The sequence below is a fragment of the Muscardinus avellanarius genome (genome assembly GCF_963383645.1).
Source record: "Muscardinus avellanarius genome assembly, chromosome: 6".
Classification (NCBI taxonomy): Eukaryota; Metazoa; Chordata; class Mammalia; order Rodentia; family Gliridae; genus Muscardinus; species Muscardinus avellanarius.
This window is the reverse complement of record NC_137791.1, coordinates 1,911,241-1,928,857: the sequence shown is the minus strand read 5'-3', so window position 1 is coordinate 1,928,857 and position 17,617 is coordinate 1,911,241. Positions and strand designations below refer to the sequence as shown.

At 41.3% G+C, this 17,617-nt stretch overlaps 1 protein-coding gene across 2 annotated transcripts in view; it reads right to left on the bottom strand.

Annotated features, from left to right (window-relative positions):
* BLTP1 (bridge-like lipid transfer protein family member 1) overlaps window positions 1–17,617 on the bottom strand; it is a gene marked incomplete at both ends in the record, with an annotated part of 166,205 nt that overhangs the window by 78,024 nt on the left and 70,564 nt on the right. For both annotated transcript variants that reach the window (XM_080697986.1, XM_080697987.1), the window contains 11 exons: window positions 1,473–1,648; window positions 4,588–4,763; window positions 6,264–6,422; window positions 7,007–7,226; window positions 8,241–8,383; window positions 9,862–10,102; window positions 10,925–11,077; window positions 11,243–11,393; window positions 11,892–12,043; window positions 14,765–14,976; window positions 15,676–15,873. In XM_080697986.1, coding sequence (XP_080554112.1) covers window positions 1,473–1,648; window positions 4,588–4,763; window positions 6,264–6,422; window positions 7,007–7,226; window positions 8,241–8,383; window positions 9,862–10,102; window positions 10,925–11,077; window positions 11,243–11,393; window positions 11,892–12,043; window positions 14,765–14,976; window positions 15,676–15,873 — 1,981 coding nt within the window. The remainder of the gene's footprint in view (window positions 1–1,472; window positions 1,649–4,587; window positions 4,764–6,263; window positions 6,423–7,006; window positions 7,227–8,240; window positions 8,384–9,861; window positions 10,103–10,924; window positions 11,078–11,242; window positions 11,394–11,891; window positions 12,044–14,764; window positions 14,977–15,675; window positions 15,874–17,617) is intronic.

Here is a 17,617-nt window from a genome sequence, read left to right as displayed (position 1 = left end):
GAGTGTGCTTTTTTTTATTAAGCTGGTCTTTTTAAAAGTTAGAGGTTAGGTCTTAAGTTCTTACTGATTTTACTCTAAAACTGACGAACCAGTCAAAAATCAATCTTATTACATTAAGAAATGCTCTTAGTGAAGTGATAAAAAAACAATTTTCTCTTGGCATTCAGTGGCACACTTGATGGTGCTAGAATTTAGAGTCCCTTATGGATCAATCAGGACACCTTCTTTACCATCCCCATTTTCTTATACTAAACTGTATATTTGATTTCTATGTAATTTTATTTGCCATTACAAAAGAAACTCTCAAGGTACACTTTGCCAAGTTGTAAGAAGAGAGGAAGAGCAAATGAAACAAAAACAATAAATACTCAACAAGAATACTTAAAATCTTGTACAAAAATTATTTTGGCAATTCCTTTTACTTAAAGATTTTCATATGAGAAATATTTTACCCAATTTTAAAAATACTCATTTTAAAAAAGTCTAAAATTTCCATAAACCAACTCCTACTAATAAATTTCAAGCACCAAGCACCAAAATTACAACTACGTAGGTTTAACTACACAGGAATTTTTTTTCCTGTTATAAAAAATCAGAAGCTACTTTGACGTTCCCAGTTTAGAGAGTCTGTAATTTGAGAATGGAATTCTTCCCTAATGAATATTAGTATTTCTAACTCAGGAAGAAAGGCCACACTGTAGTATAATTCATGAAACTGCACAAGCTCACAGAAAGCCTACCGACAGTGCTGAGCAACGAGGGGAAAGCTTGACAATGAGAATGAGAAGAGGTAGGAAAGTAAAGACTCGAGAGAGAAGAATCCGCAACTGCAAAAGTAAGAGTCTAAACATGTAAGAATGCCAAGAAAATCATAAAGACGGGAGAGTCGAGTGAAAGGAGGAAAAAACCCCAAGTTTATGATTAAGCAGTCACTCAAGGAAAAAGGCAGAGAAAGAACTGTCCTGTGTACGGAAGAGCCTAAATTACAGCTAAAACTTCAATGTCCTTGATACATGTTCACTACCTTTAAGTTTAGAGACAGCAGAGATAAGGAGATGTGTTTATGAGGACTTCTTACATGCCAGAGTCTATGCTAAATGACTAGTAGGAAGTTATAATATTTTAATTAAGAAAATGCAACCCAAAAGCAAAGTAGAAAAATTAGCAGATAAGCAACATGCTACAAAATAAAAACAAAAGTAGTTAAGATGGGAATTAATGACTGAGAAAAGTACAGTGCATTTAAGGTCTCCAAATAAACAGGAGTTTCAGGGGATTCGAGAAATAAAAGCTAAGCGTGAGTGTGCTGTTAAAGCACTCGGAGCTGATGTGACAGTGGAAACGTTAACAGAAACAGCACGCCCAGTTCGGCCAAGGCAATGACGTTTAGCAAATCACTCAAAGGGCGTCCCTGGGGCCGGGTGGGGAATGTGCTTGGAAGCAGGTGAAAGCCACAGCACGTGGTTCTGCACCTTCTCGCTCTTTTGCCTTTTCTCTCTTTGGCTGTGTCTGAGTCCACAATGTCCGCTCTGAGGCAGTCCAGAGTTCCTGAAAAGGAAAGGTGCTCCCCAAAGTACATCCGGTAGCAGAGCGGCACTGCATCCTGGGACTGGATCCCGACGTGGCTCAGAAGAGGCTTAAAAACAACCTGGAAGACAGAAGCACTCGTGTTAGCCTGGCGCACAGCACCTTCTTGACTGCTGCACCTGCCTAATCCCCCACAGCACACGTTGTTAGCAAGTGCAAAGCAAAAAGGGGTCTGTATGCCTGGCATTAGTTTTACTTAAAGCAAAGATCCCTTTACCCTGCCTCATGTCTGAAAATACTAGGAAAATAAAGATGTAAATTAATTTAAGTCATACTGCTCCTACTTTTAACAAAGGCATGAATATCTTTTGTGTTTCCATTTTTAAAAACCTGCTGATAGGTTCGCAAAATGGTTTATCAACATCTTGTATTAATATGAAAACATTTCGAATGTTATAAATATCTGGCCCGTTTTTATTTTATCTTTGTGATTTATTTTAAGTGGTATCCTTGGCTGTAATATCATCTAACATTTTTCCTGACAAAGAACACCCTTTACATTTAATTATGCCACATGCTTATGGAAGTGCATTACTTTGGTTAAATCTCTTCCAGTCACCAGGAACGAGCCACAGTGACACGGAGTGGTGTGCCCACTCTGGCTGCCCTCTCTGTTGTGTGGCCTCCTCTTCCTTCCACATCCGGGTACAAGTGCTTCGCTCAGCCTCCGGTGAACTCACTCTACACATCCTCTGCTGGGGAACGTTCCTGATGCTCAAAACCCCAGGCAAATGGACCAACGCCATGGATTCACGGAGACCCAAGTCCACACTGCCGACTGTCCTGGGTCAAGCTCCCTCTTCAAGTTCAAGCCATCCTACTGGTTGTTATCTTTGCACCCCACTTACCATGCAGAAGGGCTCCATGTGTCATAAAGACGATGTGCCCAACACCATGTCCAAAGTTACATGGCTGACTGTCCCCACAGCCCTAACTGAGGCTACATTTCAGCAATGTCCCAACAGCTCTCCACCTCACTTCCTTGCTACATCTGCTCTGAATCAGTGGATCCTCTTCTGAGCCACGGCTGAGCTGCTCAAGACAATGGGAATGACGTGACTGTGCCCACTGGAGCTCTAGCCTGCACAGCCTTCCCAGCGGCCTGCCCTGCGCCAGCTCTGCTGAGCGTGGGCTGCACTGTGCCACTGTCCAGCCTTTACACCTGTTCAAGCCACCTGACTCCATCTTTCATGACATAACTGTTAGAGCCTAAAAGTTATACATATTTATGCATAAAAATCATACGTAAACATGTGATGTTTAAAACATGTATACATCACATAATGTTCAAGCCCGGGAAACATTACCTATCTCCTCAAACACTTATCATTTCTTTATGAAGACTCATCATTCAAATCCTTTTCTGTAGCTTTTAACAATCTACGTACATTATCACTACCTATATTCGCACTAACTCTGCAACAGAACACTAGAACTCTTTTCTATCCTCAGCACCAGTTAATCGGCCTTTCCTCCTTTCTCTCTGTCTCTTCCCAGCCCTCGCCAGCCTCGGGGAACACTATCTTACTCTTAACTTCTATGACATCAACATTTTGAGAATCCACATATGAACAGAATCATGCAGGACTTGTCTTTCTGTGCTGACTCGTCGCAGTTAACAATGACCTCTGGTTGTATCCATGTTGCGATGATAGGATCTCACTCTTCTGCTGGCTGAACAGTGCTGCTTTGTGTATATGTACCACATTTCCTTTCCCCATCCCTCTACTGACGGGCATGTCAGTTGTTGCCATTTCGTGAAAAGGGTGACGAGTGCTGCCATAAACGTGGGAGTTCAGATGCCTCTCTGACATACCAATTTCACTTCCTTTGATTTTATAATCAGCAATGGGACTGCTGGACCACTTGACAGTTCTATTTTTAATTTTTTTGAGGCATCTCCATACTGTTTTCCAGAAAGGCTATAGTAATTTACCTTACACAATTTTTATTTTATTATTTAATATTCGTGATCTTGGCAAATTTTAGAATCTTGTAACAGTGAATTGATCTCTAAAAACACAAACTGAATGCTAACAAATATAATGAATTTAATTATGTAGGCCAAAACAAACAGCAATATAATTATTTTCCTACTCTTCCTTTTTAAAAAGTCTCTAAAAGCTACTTATGTATTATACAAATCTCATGAAAATTTTTAAAATGCCTGCCATAAACAAAACATCAATTATCTCGTTTTGAAAGAGAAAAACTGAAGTTAATAATCTGCGAATTTGCCTCTTCGGTTGTGAATTGCTCTTTATTGCCTTCCTAAAAACTCCTGAACTATTACATCCAAAGTGTCTCTCTCCATGACTGACTCTAAGTTCCACAAGTCCTCCTTTCTCTACAAGTGCCCCTCCTCCGGCCCTTCCTTGGTCTTCTGGAACTGTGGCCCTCCGGGTCCCTCCTACATACGTCAATATGCTTAAGTCGCTCATGCTGAGGATACAATTCCCATCACCCACGCCCCACCCTCCCTCCAGACCTCTGGTCAAATGAAGAAATATGTCTCATCTCAAAGGAGCGCTCTCTACTCTCCACATTTGATCTACTAAATAAGACCTCCACAATATTTCTCCTTTACCTTTTCAAAGCTGTAACCTTTGAGTTCACTACCTCGCAACACATTGCTACTCACAGACTATTTGTACACATACAGTTTCAATTACTTTATTCCTCCTCCTAAAATCAATGCCTTCCAATTCTTCACTCAGAGTCTTACCACTGCACTAAAGAGCATGGGAGCTGATTAAACTTTCTAGTCTTATTACTTAGGCAGCTGGTTACAGACACTAGGCTCTCTTTTAAATATCCTCTATTAGACACCACTTTGCATTAATAATCAAGCCATGTACTTTTCAAGGGCCCCTCTTGTTCTGCATGAGCTTTGGGCAGCGGGCACAGGGACAGCTTTCACTGGAACACTGGGGTGCAGAGCGCGTGTGGCCCAGCCGCTGAGCTGGCAAAGGAGGTTCTATGAGGCACGGACTTTCTCACCTGTGCGTCAGCAAGCTGAACGGCAGGAAAGCCCTGGTTGGCTTCCTCCACCCCTGCCACATCATCCTGACTGGTGCTGTGCTGAGAATGGGTTCCGTCCAAGGTATTCTGGTCACTGGACAAGACGGTGTTGAAATCTGAGGCTGAGGGTATTGTAGGAAGATTGGGTGCAACACCTAACAGTAAATTTTCAATGATAAAATGTAAATTGTTGTGTTAAAAAAGTAAACTTTAGACATAAACTTTTGAAGCCTGTACTGTAGTACCATTATCAAACCAAAATGAAAAGGAAAAACCAGGCGTGGTGGCACACACTTGTAATCTCAGCATTTGGAGGCTGAGACAAGAGGATCCCGGTTCGAGGACAGCTTCAGCTACTTAGTAAGGCCCTTTCAACTCAGTGAAACCTTTTTTTAAAAAAAAATTTTAAAAAAAATAGGGCATCCTGAAAAAATACAAAAAGAAAAAGGATAGAAAGGGAAAGGTAGGTCTACTTATATTTCTGAATATAGCTGCCATTACTGTCTTGTGTAATTTTCTGCCAGTCTTCTTCCTATAGGTACATATTCTTTAAAATAAATGGCCATCATTTGTCTCCTCCCTTGAGCAAAGGAGTCCTTTAGATATGATTCAATGTGTTAAGAACTATTAAGAGTGTAGGAAGGACAGTTAGGTGTCAGAGGGATCTAGATAAGGTATGAATATTTTCCATATTGTAGATACAAACTACAATATGGGATACAAACTACAATAGATACTGTTAGACTTTGCATTTTTCTCTTTTGCTTCCTTTTGATACTTTGAAAACTAAAAGAACCATGGTATTCCAATCTTTTGTGTGTGGGGGGGTGCTGGGGATGGAGCCCTGGGGCATTCTACCTCCAGGCCATACCCCCACTATTTTTTATTATTTTTATTTTGAAACAGGGTCTCATTAAGTTGCAAAGGGCCTAAGTAGTAGCTGAAGCTGTCCTCAAACCGCGATCCTCCTGTCTCAGCCTCCTAAATGCTGGGATTACAAGTGAGGGCTATCACGCCCAGCATTATTCTTTTTTTTTTTTTTTTTTTTGTGTGTGTGTGTGTGTGTGTGTGTGTGTGTGTGTGTGTGTGTGTGTTACTGGGGATGGAACCCAGGGGCATTCTACCTCTGAGCTACACCCCCAGCCCTATTTTTTATTTTTGAAACAGGGTCCCACTGAGTTGCAAAGGGCCTAAGTAGTAGCTGAGGCTGTCTTTGAACTGCGATCCTCCTGTCTCAGCCTCCCAAATGCTAGGATTACAAGCGTGTGCCACCATGCCTGGCTTATTCTTTATTTTAAAACAGGGTCTAAGTTGCGGATGGCCTCATTAAGTAGCTGGGGCTGGCGGTGAACCACGATCCTCCTGTCTCATCTTCCCAAGTACTGGGATTATAAGCGTGCGCCACCAAGCCTGGCTTCCCAGCTTTTAAAATTACAAACAATCTCCATTTGACATGACCTGCCTTTCTGTGAGAGTACTTAGTGACTTCTTACCACTCTCTCCATGAAGCATCACACAAAGCATTTACTAACGGGCTGAGTTCAAGAAAATCATACCTACAGGTTGACCACTGTTTAACCATCCTCTGAAAAACAGGATTTAGCTTTATCTATAATGTGCCACTTAGACTGTTCAGCCAAATAATCGCTCAGTACCTGTTGGAAGACTACTGTGCCCGGGTTTCGCAGCAGGAGAGTCTTGCACCACACCTCCTCGATTGCCCACAGCATGGGACATCCAGTTGTAGAAGCTCACAGATGACGGCTCCGACAGCAAGGGGTGCTCGGAGAGCATCTCGGTGGCCACGGTATTCCCTGAAACAGAACTCCTACTGAGTAGAGAATTACGCAGGCACTAAGGGACAAAATGGGAGTTATAGAATTATGTCTTCAAACTCTCACCACATGGCATTCTTATTTTATACAAAAACATTAACAAGGAGGTTTTTTTTTTAATAGCGTCTACCTAGGTTTGACACATCCAAACCAAATGCCTAGGCTAATACTAGACACTACTACAATTTTTTTTTTTTTTTTTTTTTTTTTTTGCGGTACTGGGGATGGAACCCAGGGACATTCTACCTCTGAGTTACATCCCCAGCCCTATTGTTCATTCTGTATTTTGAAACAGGGTCTCACTAAGTTGTGGAGGGCTGCACTAAGTAGTTGAGGCTGGCCGAGAACCCAGATCCTCCTACCTCAGCCTCCTAAATGCTGGGATTACAAGCCTAAGTCACCACACCCAACCTAGACACTGTTACAATTTAAAATAGCAAATAAAAAGCATGAAGACACCAAAATGTTACCCACAGAACAACTGTGTTGTAACATTTTCTCAAGACTCAGTGTAACAGGAAAGCTTAGTCGTGCAGCCAGGGCCCAGGCACGCAGAGGCACACCTGTCCTGGTGAGGGAGCTGCTCTTGGCAGCCGCGCTGCTTCTCTGAGGGGTCCCTTCCAGAAGGCTGTGCAGGCTGGGGAAGCTCCCGGTCAGGTAGCTGAGCAGGCTCTCCTTACGCGGACTCTCCTTCACTGGCACGCCTCCGCGGCCCACATGCACCGGAGAGTCTGTGGCCGTGTCTCCGCTGGTGTAGCTCAGAGAGTGATACGGATGGATGCCCTGCAGGAGAACAGGGGCTCTTCCTTATGCACATAAAAACAACTGCTGGAGATGACAGCTACTGCAAGGCTACGCTTGCCACAAGCTACACTGCACGTTAATACCAGAGTGCAGCGACTGGGACTAGGGAGGACCTCATTATTACAGGCACGCTCTAGAAGTCTACACAGCACCACCAGGGCCACTCTGACCACCCTTCCACTGAAGCATATCTCTTATTTTAACTATGTGTCATTAATTCCCTCCTGCATCTGGACAGGCAAAAGAGGAGCAAGACACACAGTCCACAGCACAGATCATCAAATAGATGCTGGGAAGCAGAACAGTACCCAATACCCAAGGAGCAGGGGAAGGAACATCAGAACTTCAGAAAATTAACTGTAGAGTGTCTGTGGAGGTGTTAAAGAGCATCACCACAGCTAGTCAGGAAGACATTCAGTGACCTGAAACAATTCTTCCCACTACTGGCTCAGTAAATAAGCACACTATATAATGATCATGTGCTGACTATAAACCTCATTGAAACTGATGATTAACACTCTTATTGTTGGACTTTATTGAATAAAATGTTCGGTAAAATATAAGAAGAGCACTCAGGCTTGGTGGTTAAAATAGTTCTTATTTAGCATCAATTAGTCATAATACAATTTTTTAAAATAGACAAATATACTAAAAGTTATTAAGCAAGTTAAAGTCAACATAAAGATCTTTTTGAAGCTGGGTGTGGTGGCTCACTCCCAGTACTTAGGAGTCTGAGTAGGAGGACTGCAGGCCCAAAGACAGCCTCAGCAACAAAGACAGACTCTCAGCAACCTAGGGAGGCTGTCTCAAGACACACATGAAAAGGGCTAGGGATATAGCCGAGAGGTAGAACCCCTAGACTCCATTATGAGCACACAAAATAAAATGAGACCTTGAATATTTAGGGTGAGCACCAAATATTTAAACTTGAAATTTTAGTTTTTTTCTAAGTCTGAACAATTAGCCAACAATCATTATCGAGCAATCACATACCTTTATTTTTAGTGCAGAGTCACTATGGGTGTGAGTTTTAGAAAGTTTCCTCATTATCTCAGCCCCAGTCACAGGTCCAGAGCTCCCTGCAGGGGGCCGGGCAGCAGTGCCTTCTAGTAGCATCGTGTGTTCACTCACTGTGGCTGAAATTGTTGAGAAAAAGAAGGGAGGTATGCGTTATCACATTTTCCTGAAATATCAACCCCATGTTCTTGATTATATAACTGTGTTCAACTTTCATTTTTTTTGTATGTGTATGTGGGTGTTTGATACTGGAGATTGAACCCAGGGGCATTCTACCCCTGACCTACATCCCCATCCCTGTTTTATTATTTTGACATAGGGTGTCACTAAGTTGTGGATGCCGCACAAAGTTGCTGAGCTGGCCACAAAATTGTGATCCTCCTGTTTCAGCCTCCTACGTAAGAGGATTACAAGCATGTGCCACAACACCCTGCTTCAACTTTCATAATTTAACAAGTTAATTATAAAATCCGATATACTATTTACTCTTTTCTCTACTTTATTCTTCAATCCCAATCCTATCCATCAGTCTCAAAAAAGGAACAAATAGCTTCTATTTAATTTTTTACATCTACCATGCAAATGACAGAGAAGCAAAGACTCACTGAATCCACCAGGCCAAGAACACACAGAATGTCACTGATTAACACAGGCATCTGCAGAGAACTAAAAGGGGTATTTACTGCACTATTCTTTCAACTTTTGTATAGACCAGAAATTTTGGAAAACAAAGTCCAGTCTAGCTAGGCATGGTGGGCACAGATTTGTAATCTCAGTACTTGGGAGGATGAGACAAGAGGACTTCAGGTTTAGAGGCCAACCTCAGCAATTTATTGAGACCCTTAGCAACTTAGCAAGACCTTGTTTCAAAAGAAAAATAAATATTAGTAGTAAACTGGGTACAGTACCCTTTCAGTGTTCTAAAAGCTCTGATTTCAGTAATACATTTTTCCCATGTTATTTTAATGTTCTTAAAACATTCTAAGGTAAGTTTTCTATGACGATACATTTTATAATAATAAAAATTAACCTTTGGCAAAGAACTGAAGTCAAATATAATCCACACACCTTTCAGAAATGTATACCACTATCTTTGTTATGACAAAAATTTTGTTAGCAGACTGTAGGTTCAGTGCAGTCCCCACATTTACCTAACTCAAGGAAGAACCAGTTGATAGAACAGAAACACCCTTAGAAGCAGAAGACAAATATGACCTTTCAGAGGAGACTTATGGGTGGCATTCACACCGTTCTCGTTTACACAGTGATGTCTTTGTACTCACAGATTAGGAGACATCTGCTGTATTTCACAAAAGTAAACTTACAAAATCAGGACTGTTAAAAGATTCTTAAAGTACTAATAATGTATTTGAGTTAATAAAGATCATACTTATATAATTAGGCGATGACATTTTCAAATTTAAGACATAAATTATCATAAGTACTATGTCCCCTTAATAAGTATGGGAAAAATAAAGGTTCTGCTATCTTTTAAAAAGGCATATTAGCTTTATGAACAGAGGATGCTCATGTCGGAGCTTTTAAACCCAGTAACTGTGTGGAGTGAAAAACACTGAACAGAGGCTTCTAGAGTCACCTGCGTCGAACTCAAACTCGGCCCCGTCAGCGCTGGTGTCGCTCTGCAGGCCGCCCCCGTTGTCCAGCCCCAGCCCGTCCTCGTGCTCCTGGTCCAAGGCCACCTGTGGCTTTAGGGGCTGCGCAGGCCTGTGCAAGCTGACTCCCTTGAAGGCCGGCGTCACCACGATGAACTTCATCCACTGGCGGGCCAGAGCGACCAAGCCTTTCTTGAGCGTCACGAGAGCGGGAAGCCCATCACTCTGCAACAACAGTGAGGGCTTGTAAGTAGCTGAGGCAGTGACCTGCCATGAAATCTCAAAACTCCATTATGAAATGAACACTTATATGAAGTAACCTGTCCAAAGTTATTCAAGAGTTCAAGCTGACTGGAGACTGCCACGGCTTGGTGTGTCCCTCAGTGTGTCCTGCCCCGGCTCTCAGCGCCCAGTGTGGCAGCGTCAGGAGGTGGTGGGATCTCTACGGGGTGATGCCTAGCAGAGGTCACGGCCCTGCTCTCAGATGCACTGATGTCTGGAGGGGTCTGCTGTTTCCACGTGAAGCTGGTTAAAGTACCTGTCCAGCTCTCCCCACACTCTGGCTTCCTCTCACTCTCACTATCTTGACAGGCACCAAGAGGTCCTTCCAAGAGCCAAGCTCCGATGCCGTGGACCTCCCTGTGAGCTAAATACACCTCCTCGCTTTAAAAAGCACCTAGCCTCGAGCACTTCTTTATAGCAATACTCACAACACAGCATTACATATTTCTGTCACAGAGCAAACAGAAGCAAACTAGGTGAATATGACATTAGATACAGGGTGCCTCTCAATCCAGCCTGCTATCCCTCTTTAATTTTGGCACTCTTCAGGACCTCATCCTTGACCAGTTTCATTCTAAATAAATCATGCCGAGAAATCTCATCCCTATCCACGGTTTCTCCTAGCATCTTTATGCCGGCAACTCCCAAGTCACCAATCTGAGTGCGATGTGTTTCTAAGGAGACTTTTCTATGGACTTCACACGCGTCTCAAGCCCCAAAGGTCAGAGCACCTCAGCACAGGTCACTATGTCCTCAGCCACTCACCATCGTGGCGTCGTCGATGATGGAGTAGCTCGCCTGGTGGAGGTAGTGGTGGAGTATGTTACAGAGCAGACAGGAAGGGTTTTCTTGGAGGAAGCGGGCGACTCTCGTAAGTCGATTGTATTTACTTCTCAGGGGGAAATGGACACTTTTATTCTGAAACCATGTAACAACAGATTTAGAATGGAGAGTGTTTATAACAATAAAAACTAGCCAGTAATCAGGACCTGGTGGATCTGGTATTTCCCCGTGCTGATCATCACTGCGGGGTATTTTCCATAATAAAGTCCATCTGATACCCTCCACCACGGAGAGACACACCTCCAATGCTTCTGTCATTATGCAGCCCATCACGGCACAGACTCTCAAGGTCCCCTCAGTTTCCAGCTTGTTTAAGGATGACTTGAGTTGGTCGACAGGAACAAGCCACGCGCCCACAGCTGGGGTTGCGGTGCTGAGAAGGTTCAGCTGCCTTTCAAGAGCAACAAAATTAAAAAGACAGCTTTTAGGATCTGTAAGAATCTCTATTTCAAACAAGTGCCCATGCCTACAATATAGCTGGTATTTTGACCACCAATACATTGTGAAAATATAGCTAAGAAATATTTTTAAAAGAGGATAATAGAGAACAAAGAAAAAACAGGCTATCAGAAGTTAAAAGAGTAAACAGAAGTGGAAGGCACTGTGGAAAGCTATGAACAAAACCCCAGGAAGAGCTGGGCCAAGTAAGCTGAGCATAAGCTCTCCAAGAGCGTGAAGGAGAAAGACGGAAAAAGCGGCAGCTTGGGAGGGGCGTGGCGACACACGCCCGTGACAGTGCTTCAGGGGCTGACAGGAAGATCGCAGACTGGAGGTCAGACTTAGCAACTATATATCAGAAAATAGTAAAACATATATAAAATAGAATGGCATGCTATTTGAAATAAAGAAGAAATATTAATGGGTACCCTATATTCTCAAATTTTCTTACCTAGAAAATGCATGTGTAGGAGATCTCACATTGGTAGGGGCTGCAAAACTAAACCAAATTTCTTTAATGGTCAACTTCATGCTACATGAATCTGGAGGTGGAGGCATTAGAGGTAGATCTTTTTTCAGATCATCAGATTCAACTCCTTCATCCTATTTAAAACAGAATGCAAAAATCGTATTAACAGCCTTAAAATAACTAACACAAAGGTTTACATGTTTTGTTTGCTTGTTTATTTTGCAGTACTGGAGATGAACCCAGAGGCATTCTACCTCCAAACTATATCCTGAGCCCTTTTTTTATTGTGGGTTTGGGGATGGAACCCAGGGGCATTTGAACTCCGAGCTATACCCCCTGCCCTATTTTTATTTTTTATTCTTTATTTTGAAACCAGGTCTCACTGAGTTGCAGAAGGCCTCACCAAGTAGCTGAGGCTGTCCACAAACTGTGATTCTCTGTTCTCAGCCTCCTGAATGCTGGGATTACAAGCGTGCGCCACTGCGCCCGGCAAGCCCTATTTTTTTATTTGGTTTTGAAACAGGGTCTCACTGAGTTGTTGAGGGCCTCACTAAGTAGTTGAGGCTGGCCGCACACTTATGATTCTCCTGTCTCAGTCTCCCAAGTACTAGGATTAAAAGAGTGCACCACCATGACCAGATTTACACATTTTCTTTTTAGTGCAAAAGCTTTTCATTGATTTAGGTTTTACAGATAACATGTAATGCCAACCTTGCTCAACTTGGCTTTGTCCTGACTCTGAGAAATACCTATAGACCTTTGCAAGCTCCAAGGGGCATAGTAAACACACCACCTGTGTACTAGCCACACATCAGAGACACTGGAGTCAAAGGACTCCACTGATCATGTCTGTGAAGGGATGCTAAATGCTACTTTTTCCAGATCTGGCCAGACAGTACACCATGAAGTGGAAGAATGGGGCACAATTGTAGGACTGTGGGCTTCTGCCTCCTCCTGTAACCAAGCCCTGTTCCATTTTAATAGAAGATTTCCAACTGCTAAACAAGGCGTCACCAAAAAATACAATTATGGCACAGGTTCAAATAAGTATCATTTTATAATGAAAAATTCTTCGTTGCTTCCATATTTTTTTTTTTTTTTTTTTTTTTGGTGGAGGTACTGGGGTTCCTTGAAGCTCTTCTACCTCCGGGCTACATTCCCAGACCTATTTATATATATATATTTTTTGGAAACAGGGTCTCTTAAGCCAGAGAGACTGGCTTCGAACCTGTGCGATCCCCCGTGTCTCCGCCTCCCAAGCACGGGGATTATAAGCGTGCACCACCACACCCAGCTGCTTCCATATTCTAATAGAGAAATCTGAGTAATATTTTTGAAATGTGCAATCATCACTCTTCTGAATGCGGGAAGGTAAGAAGCATCACATTAAAAGTCTCTTCCAGGTACATTATCAGTCTTTATTTCCTTTCAGATATTATTAAGGTAAGAAAAAGATTGGGATAATCAAAAGATGGAGAGTACCTGCAAAATCACTTTGAATTCTAAGTATCACATATAATTAAAAAATCAGTAGTCACTAAGTCACTAAACCTAAGTGTACAATCTCTTTTGCCAACAATTTTGAAACCCACAAAGTTCTAAAACCCTAATTTAAAAAAAAGGTGGCAGCATAATCTGTTCTAAACTGATGTTAAGCTACTTCACCCACTTAGTGTTTTTATAAATGCTGTGCAGAAATATTTACATATTTAAAGATGGCTGTCTCAAATCCCATGAGAAGTTCATGTAACATACAGCACACAGACCCTACTACTTTTATTTACTTTTAGTTTAAGCTGGGTACAGCAGCACATGCCTGTCGTCCAAGGTACTTGGGACGACACAGGTACTTGGGCTGGCACAGTAGGCCCCCTGAAGCCCAGAAGCTCAGGACCAGCCTGCACAGCGTAGTAAGACCCTTGTCTTTAAAAACTCTAGGCTGGGGAAGTTCCTGGAGAACTCCTGCCTAGCACCTGCAAGGCCCTGGGTGTGACCTTGCAGATCTAGGCAAGTACTTCCAAAGACCTCACAGGAAAACTGCCATTAAACTCTTAAACTACACACTAAATAAAAACAGATCCCCATAGCCAGGCCTTCAAAGACTGAGACAGGAGGACCAACACAGGTTCAAGACCACACTCAGCAAATTACTGAGACAGTTTTAAAACAAAAATAAACAGTACCGTAGGGGCGTGGCTCGGAGACAGAATGCCTCTGGGTTTAATTCCCAGTACCATCAAGGAAGAAAAAAAAAAGCCCCAGGAGCCTACTGTATTTTTACTGTGGTGGTTACTGTATCTATTATCATGCAACTCTACTGTAATAAAAATCATAAATGAATCTGAACTAAGGTATATTCAGAACTCTATCTGAAATAATCAGATGATGACGAAAATATCTGAAACATACATGAAATACCACCAATAACACAATGAGTTATTAAAAAAAATTGGGAGGCTGGGATGAAACTCAGTGGTAGAGTACATTCCTAGCATGACTGAGGTCCTGGGTTTAATCCCAACACTGCAAAAAATAAAAATGAAATAAAAAATGATATTTACTGAAATCCCTCAAGATACTTAAGATCCACTTTTATTAAATTCTATTCATTAATTCAACAAATGGTTAATAAAAGTGACACAAACAAGGTTTTACTCTAACTACTCTAACAGATACACATGTTTATCTCAGAAACTATACTCTAGTCACACTATATCACCAACTTAAATTTAAGCCAAAAGAATAAACCCAAAATAGGAAAGATAAGCAAATCTAGTCTAGAAATTAATTTTGCATTGCGTTTTCTGTTCTTTTATTCAAAATATTATTATTATTATTATTAAAAATGCACCAACTTGTTCATCTGAAACAGAATTTCCATTTACGTCTGAGGAAGGGCTTGTCTGGTCACATGGGAGGTTATCATCAGAGACATCGGTATTATAGCCACTGCCAGTCGGAGAATCCGAAGAGTTGTTGGAAGTCAGCACTCCACCCCTTTCTGTGACTGTAGCTTTACCCATGCTTCCAAAACTGTTATATAAAACAGCACCAGACTGTCTTCCTCCTATAAAAGTGAAGAGATTAAAACAGTGGATAAATATTTTAATGCTATATTCTGCAGTATCCGTATAATCTTTTATCATAAAGATCATGTCTTTCCTTATGAAGACTTTGCCTTTATCTATAAAAGTGATGTATGATTGGAATTACCAGGAGATAATTGTAGGCATATACAACTACTACTAATATATATATAGTAGTCACTACATTGTATATGACTACATCTAAAAGTCTTAAGCACAATTCAACCTTCCTACTTTAAAATATTATTCAGTAACACACAAGAAGTAAATATAAACTCACTATTTTTCACTGAATAAAGGGTTTATAATATTACATCTTAATTGGCAATGTTCTAGTAAACCAAAAACCCAGTTTTCAAACGCGAACTTTCATACAGCTGAGTGGCTCTATGTTTTATGTGGGTTACATTCCAAGGCAGGTGGTCTTTCAGGCACAGAGGTCTGGCATGTCTGGATGCGCTACCTCTCTCTGAATCAGACACAGAGGGAAACTCCACTTGGCAAGTGGGATGGGGTGCCTCGCTTGGCAAATAATCCCAGGAACCAAACTTTCTGCTTTACTATGTTGACAGAGGATACTCAAAGTCCACAGTTATTCCAGTATTGTAGAACATGTCACTAACATGGGACTAACCTGTCCTCCACTTAAACAGATTACAGGAAAAACAAAACACACTTACCCTTTATGGTTAAGTTTTCAAGTCCACATTCAAACATTATCCAACCCCATTTTTCTTGACTGGGACCTATTCGAGTTACATCTGGAACAGCTTGCTGATCTGTTTCATCTACGAAGGTAAAATCATCCAGTTCTTCAAGAGTGAATAAAACTTTGGACTTCTCAAAAGGAATAGCAGTGATGGCACAGGTTCCAATGTCTACGATTGAGAGAGCAAAACGACTGTTTTAAAAGATAAGACATCTATACTGAAAACAACTGCAAACATTTGCCACAGCGTTTGTCTTAGGGATCTTAGTATTGTCAGAAAGAATGAAACCTAACCAAGGGAGACAACTTTAAAAATACTGGTGCCTAAAATGAAGAAGACACCATAAATGACGAGGAAGTGTTCAAAGGTGTTAACTGCTGGCTCTGAAAGATTATCAGGTACTCTAGAAATGCAGTTAATAAGCTCCTAAAAGTAGCTTAGCTTTGTAGTTGAGTAGCTGAAAAAGTTTGTCATCATTTTACAAAACACAAATGATTCTAATTAATTGTCCACCTTAGGAAAAAATTATTTTCTAGGCAGATTATAGATGTCACTAAAAGACCACTTTACACGGACACATTTCGTGTAGCTGCACAGATCCGCTGCTAATAGATGCAACATGGGAGCCAACACAGGAGCCTGGAGATTTTTTATTTTATGTTATTACATCTTTTTCTTCTCTGACTAAAATAACACATATACAAAAATATAAAAAACCCACATAAATTACCGCCCACAGGTGACTTGTTTACATTTGAAGTAAGTGCCTTCTGGCCCTTTAGAGATCACTTTGCAAATCCAGATTTAGTTCCTACTTTCCAAGAAAGAGGAAACCATGCTAATTTTCTCAGGTCATTAAAAAGCCTGCAAAGGTATCATTTTAATAGCTCTTATTCCATCCTATAGAAATGTCTTTTTTGAATTTATGATTAGAAAAGTTCATTTGTTCAGCTACATTCTCCTATAATTTTTTCATTATTTGTCTTTCATCCATGAATTTACTCTGATACACAGTATAAGGTGAGAATTTAAACTTGAACTTTATATTTCTTTTCTTTTTTTTGAGGTACCAGGGATGGAACCTAGGGTCACTGTACCTCTGAGCTACACCCCCAGTCCTGTTTTTTAGTACTTTTATCTTTTGAAACAAGGTCTCACTGAGTTGCAAAGGGCCTCGCTAAGTAGATGAAGCTGTCTGTGAACCGTGATCCTCCAATCTCTGCCTCCCAAATGCTGAGATTACTAGTATATGCCACCATGCCTGGCTTATTTATATTTCTTTTTTTTTTTTTTTTTTTTTTTTTTTGGTGGTGGTACTGGGGGTGGAACCCAGAGGCTTACTACCTCCAGGCTATACTCCCAGACCTTTTTTATATTTTATTTGGAAACAGGGTCTCACTAAGTTGCTGAGAGCCTCACTAAGCAGCTGAGGCTACCTTCGAACCTGTGTGATCCTCCTGTCTCAGCTTCCCAAGCGCGGGGATTACAAGCGTGTGCCACCACGCCCGGCTATTTATATTTCTTGATTAGGTAATATACTAATACAAATCCAGGTTCAAAAGTTATGAAAAAGTATACGATGAAAAGCCTCATACACTCACCACCTCTCTATGTCTAGCAAATGTCAGATACTGAGCTTATGATTATTATTATTGAAAGATATATAAGGCGCATATAAGCAGTAACATTAAATATTTTCTCTACATTTTAACAAACGCCTGCCTTGAAGTTTCACTGACACTTCTGTCTATGATGAGAAGTTTTTCTGGATGATACATTTCAAAATTATATAAGGTACTGCTTGTCATCTGTACTAAGTCTGTGAAAAGTGGCTACAATATCAGCCACAGGACTGGACTGTTTTGGTTTTTTTTTTTTTTTTTTTTTGAGCCATTTATTTTGTACCCAGTTG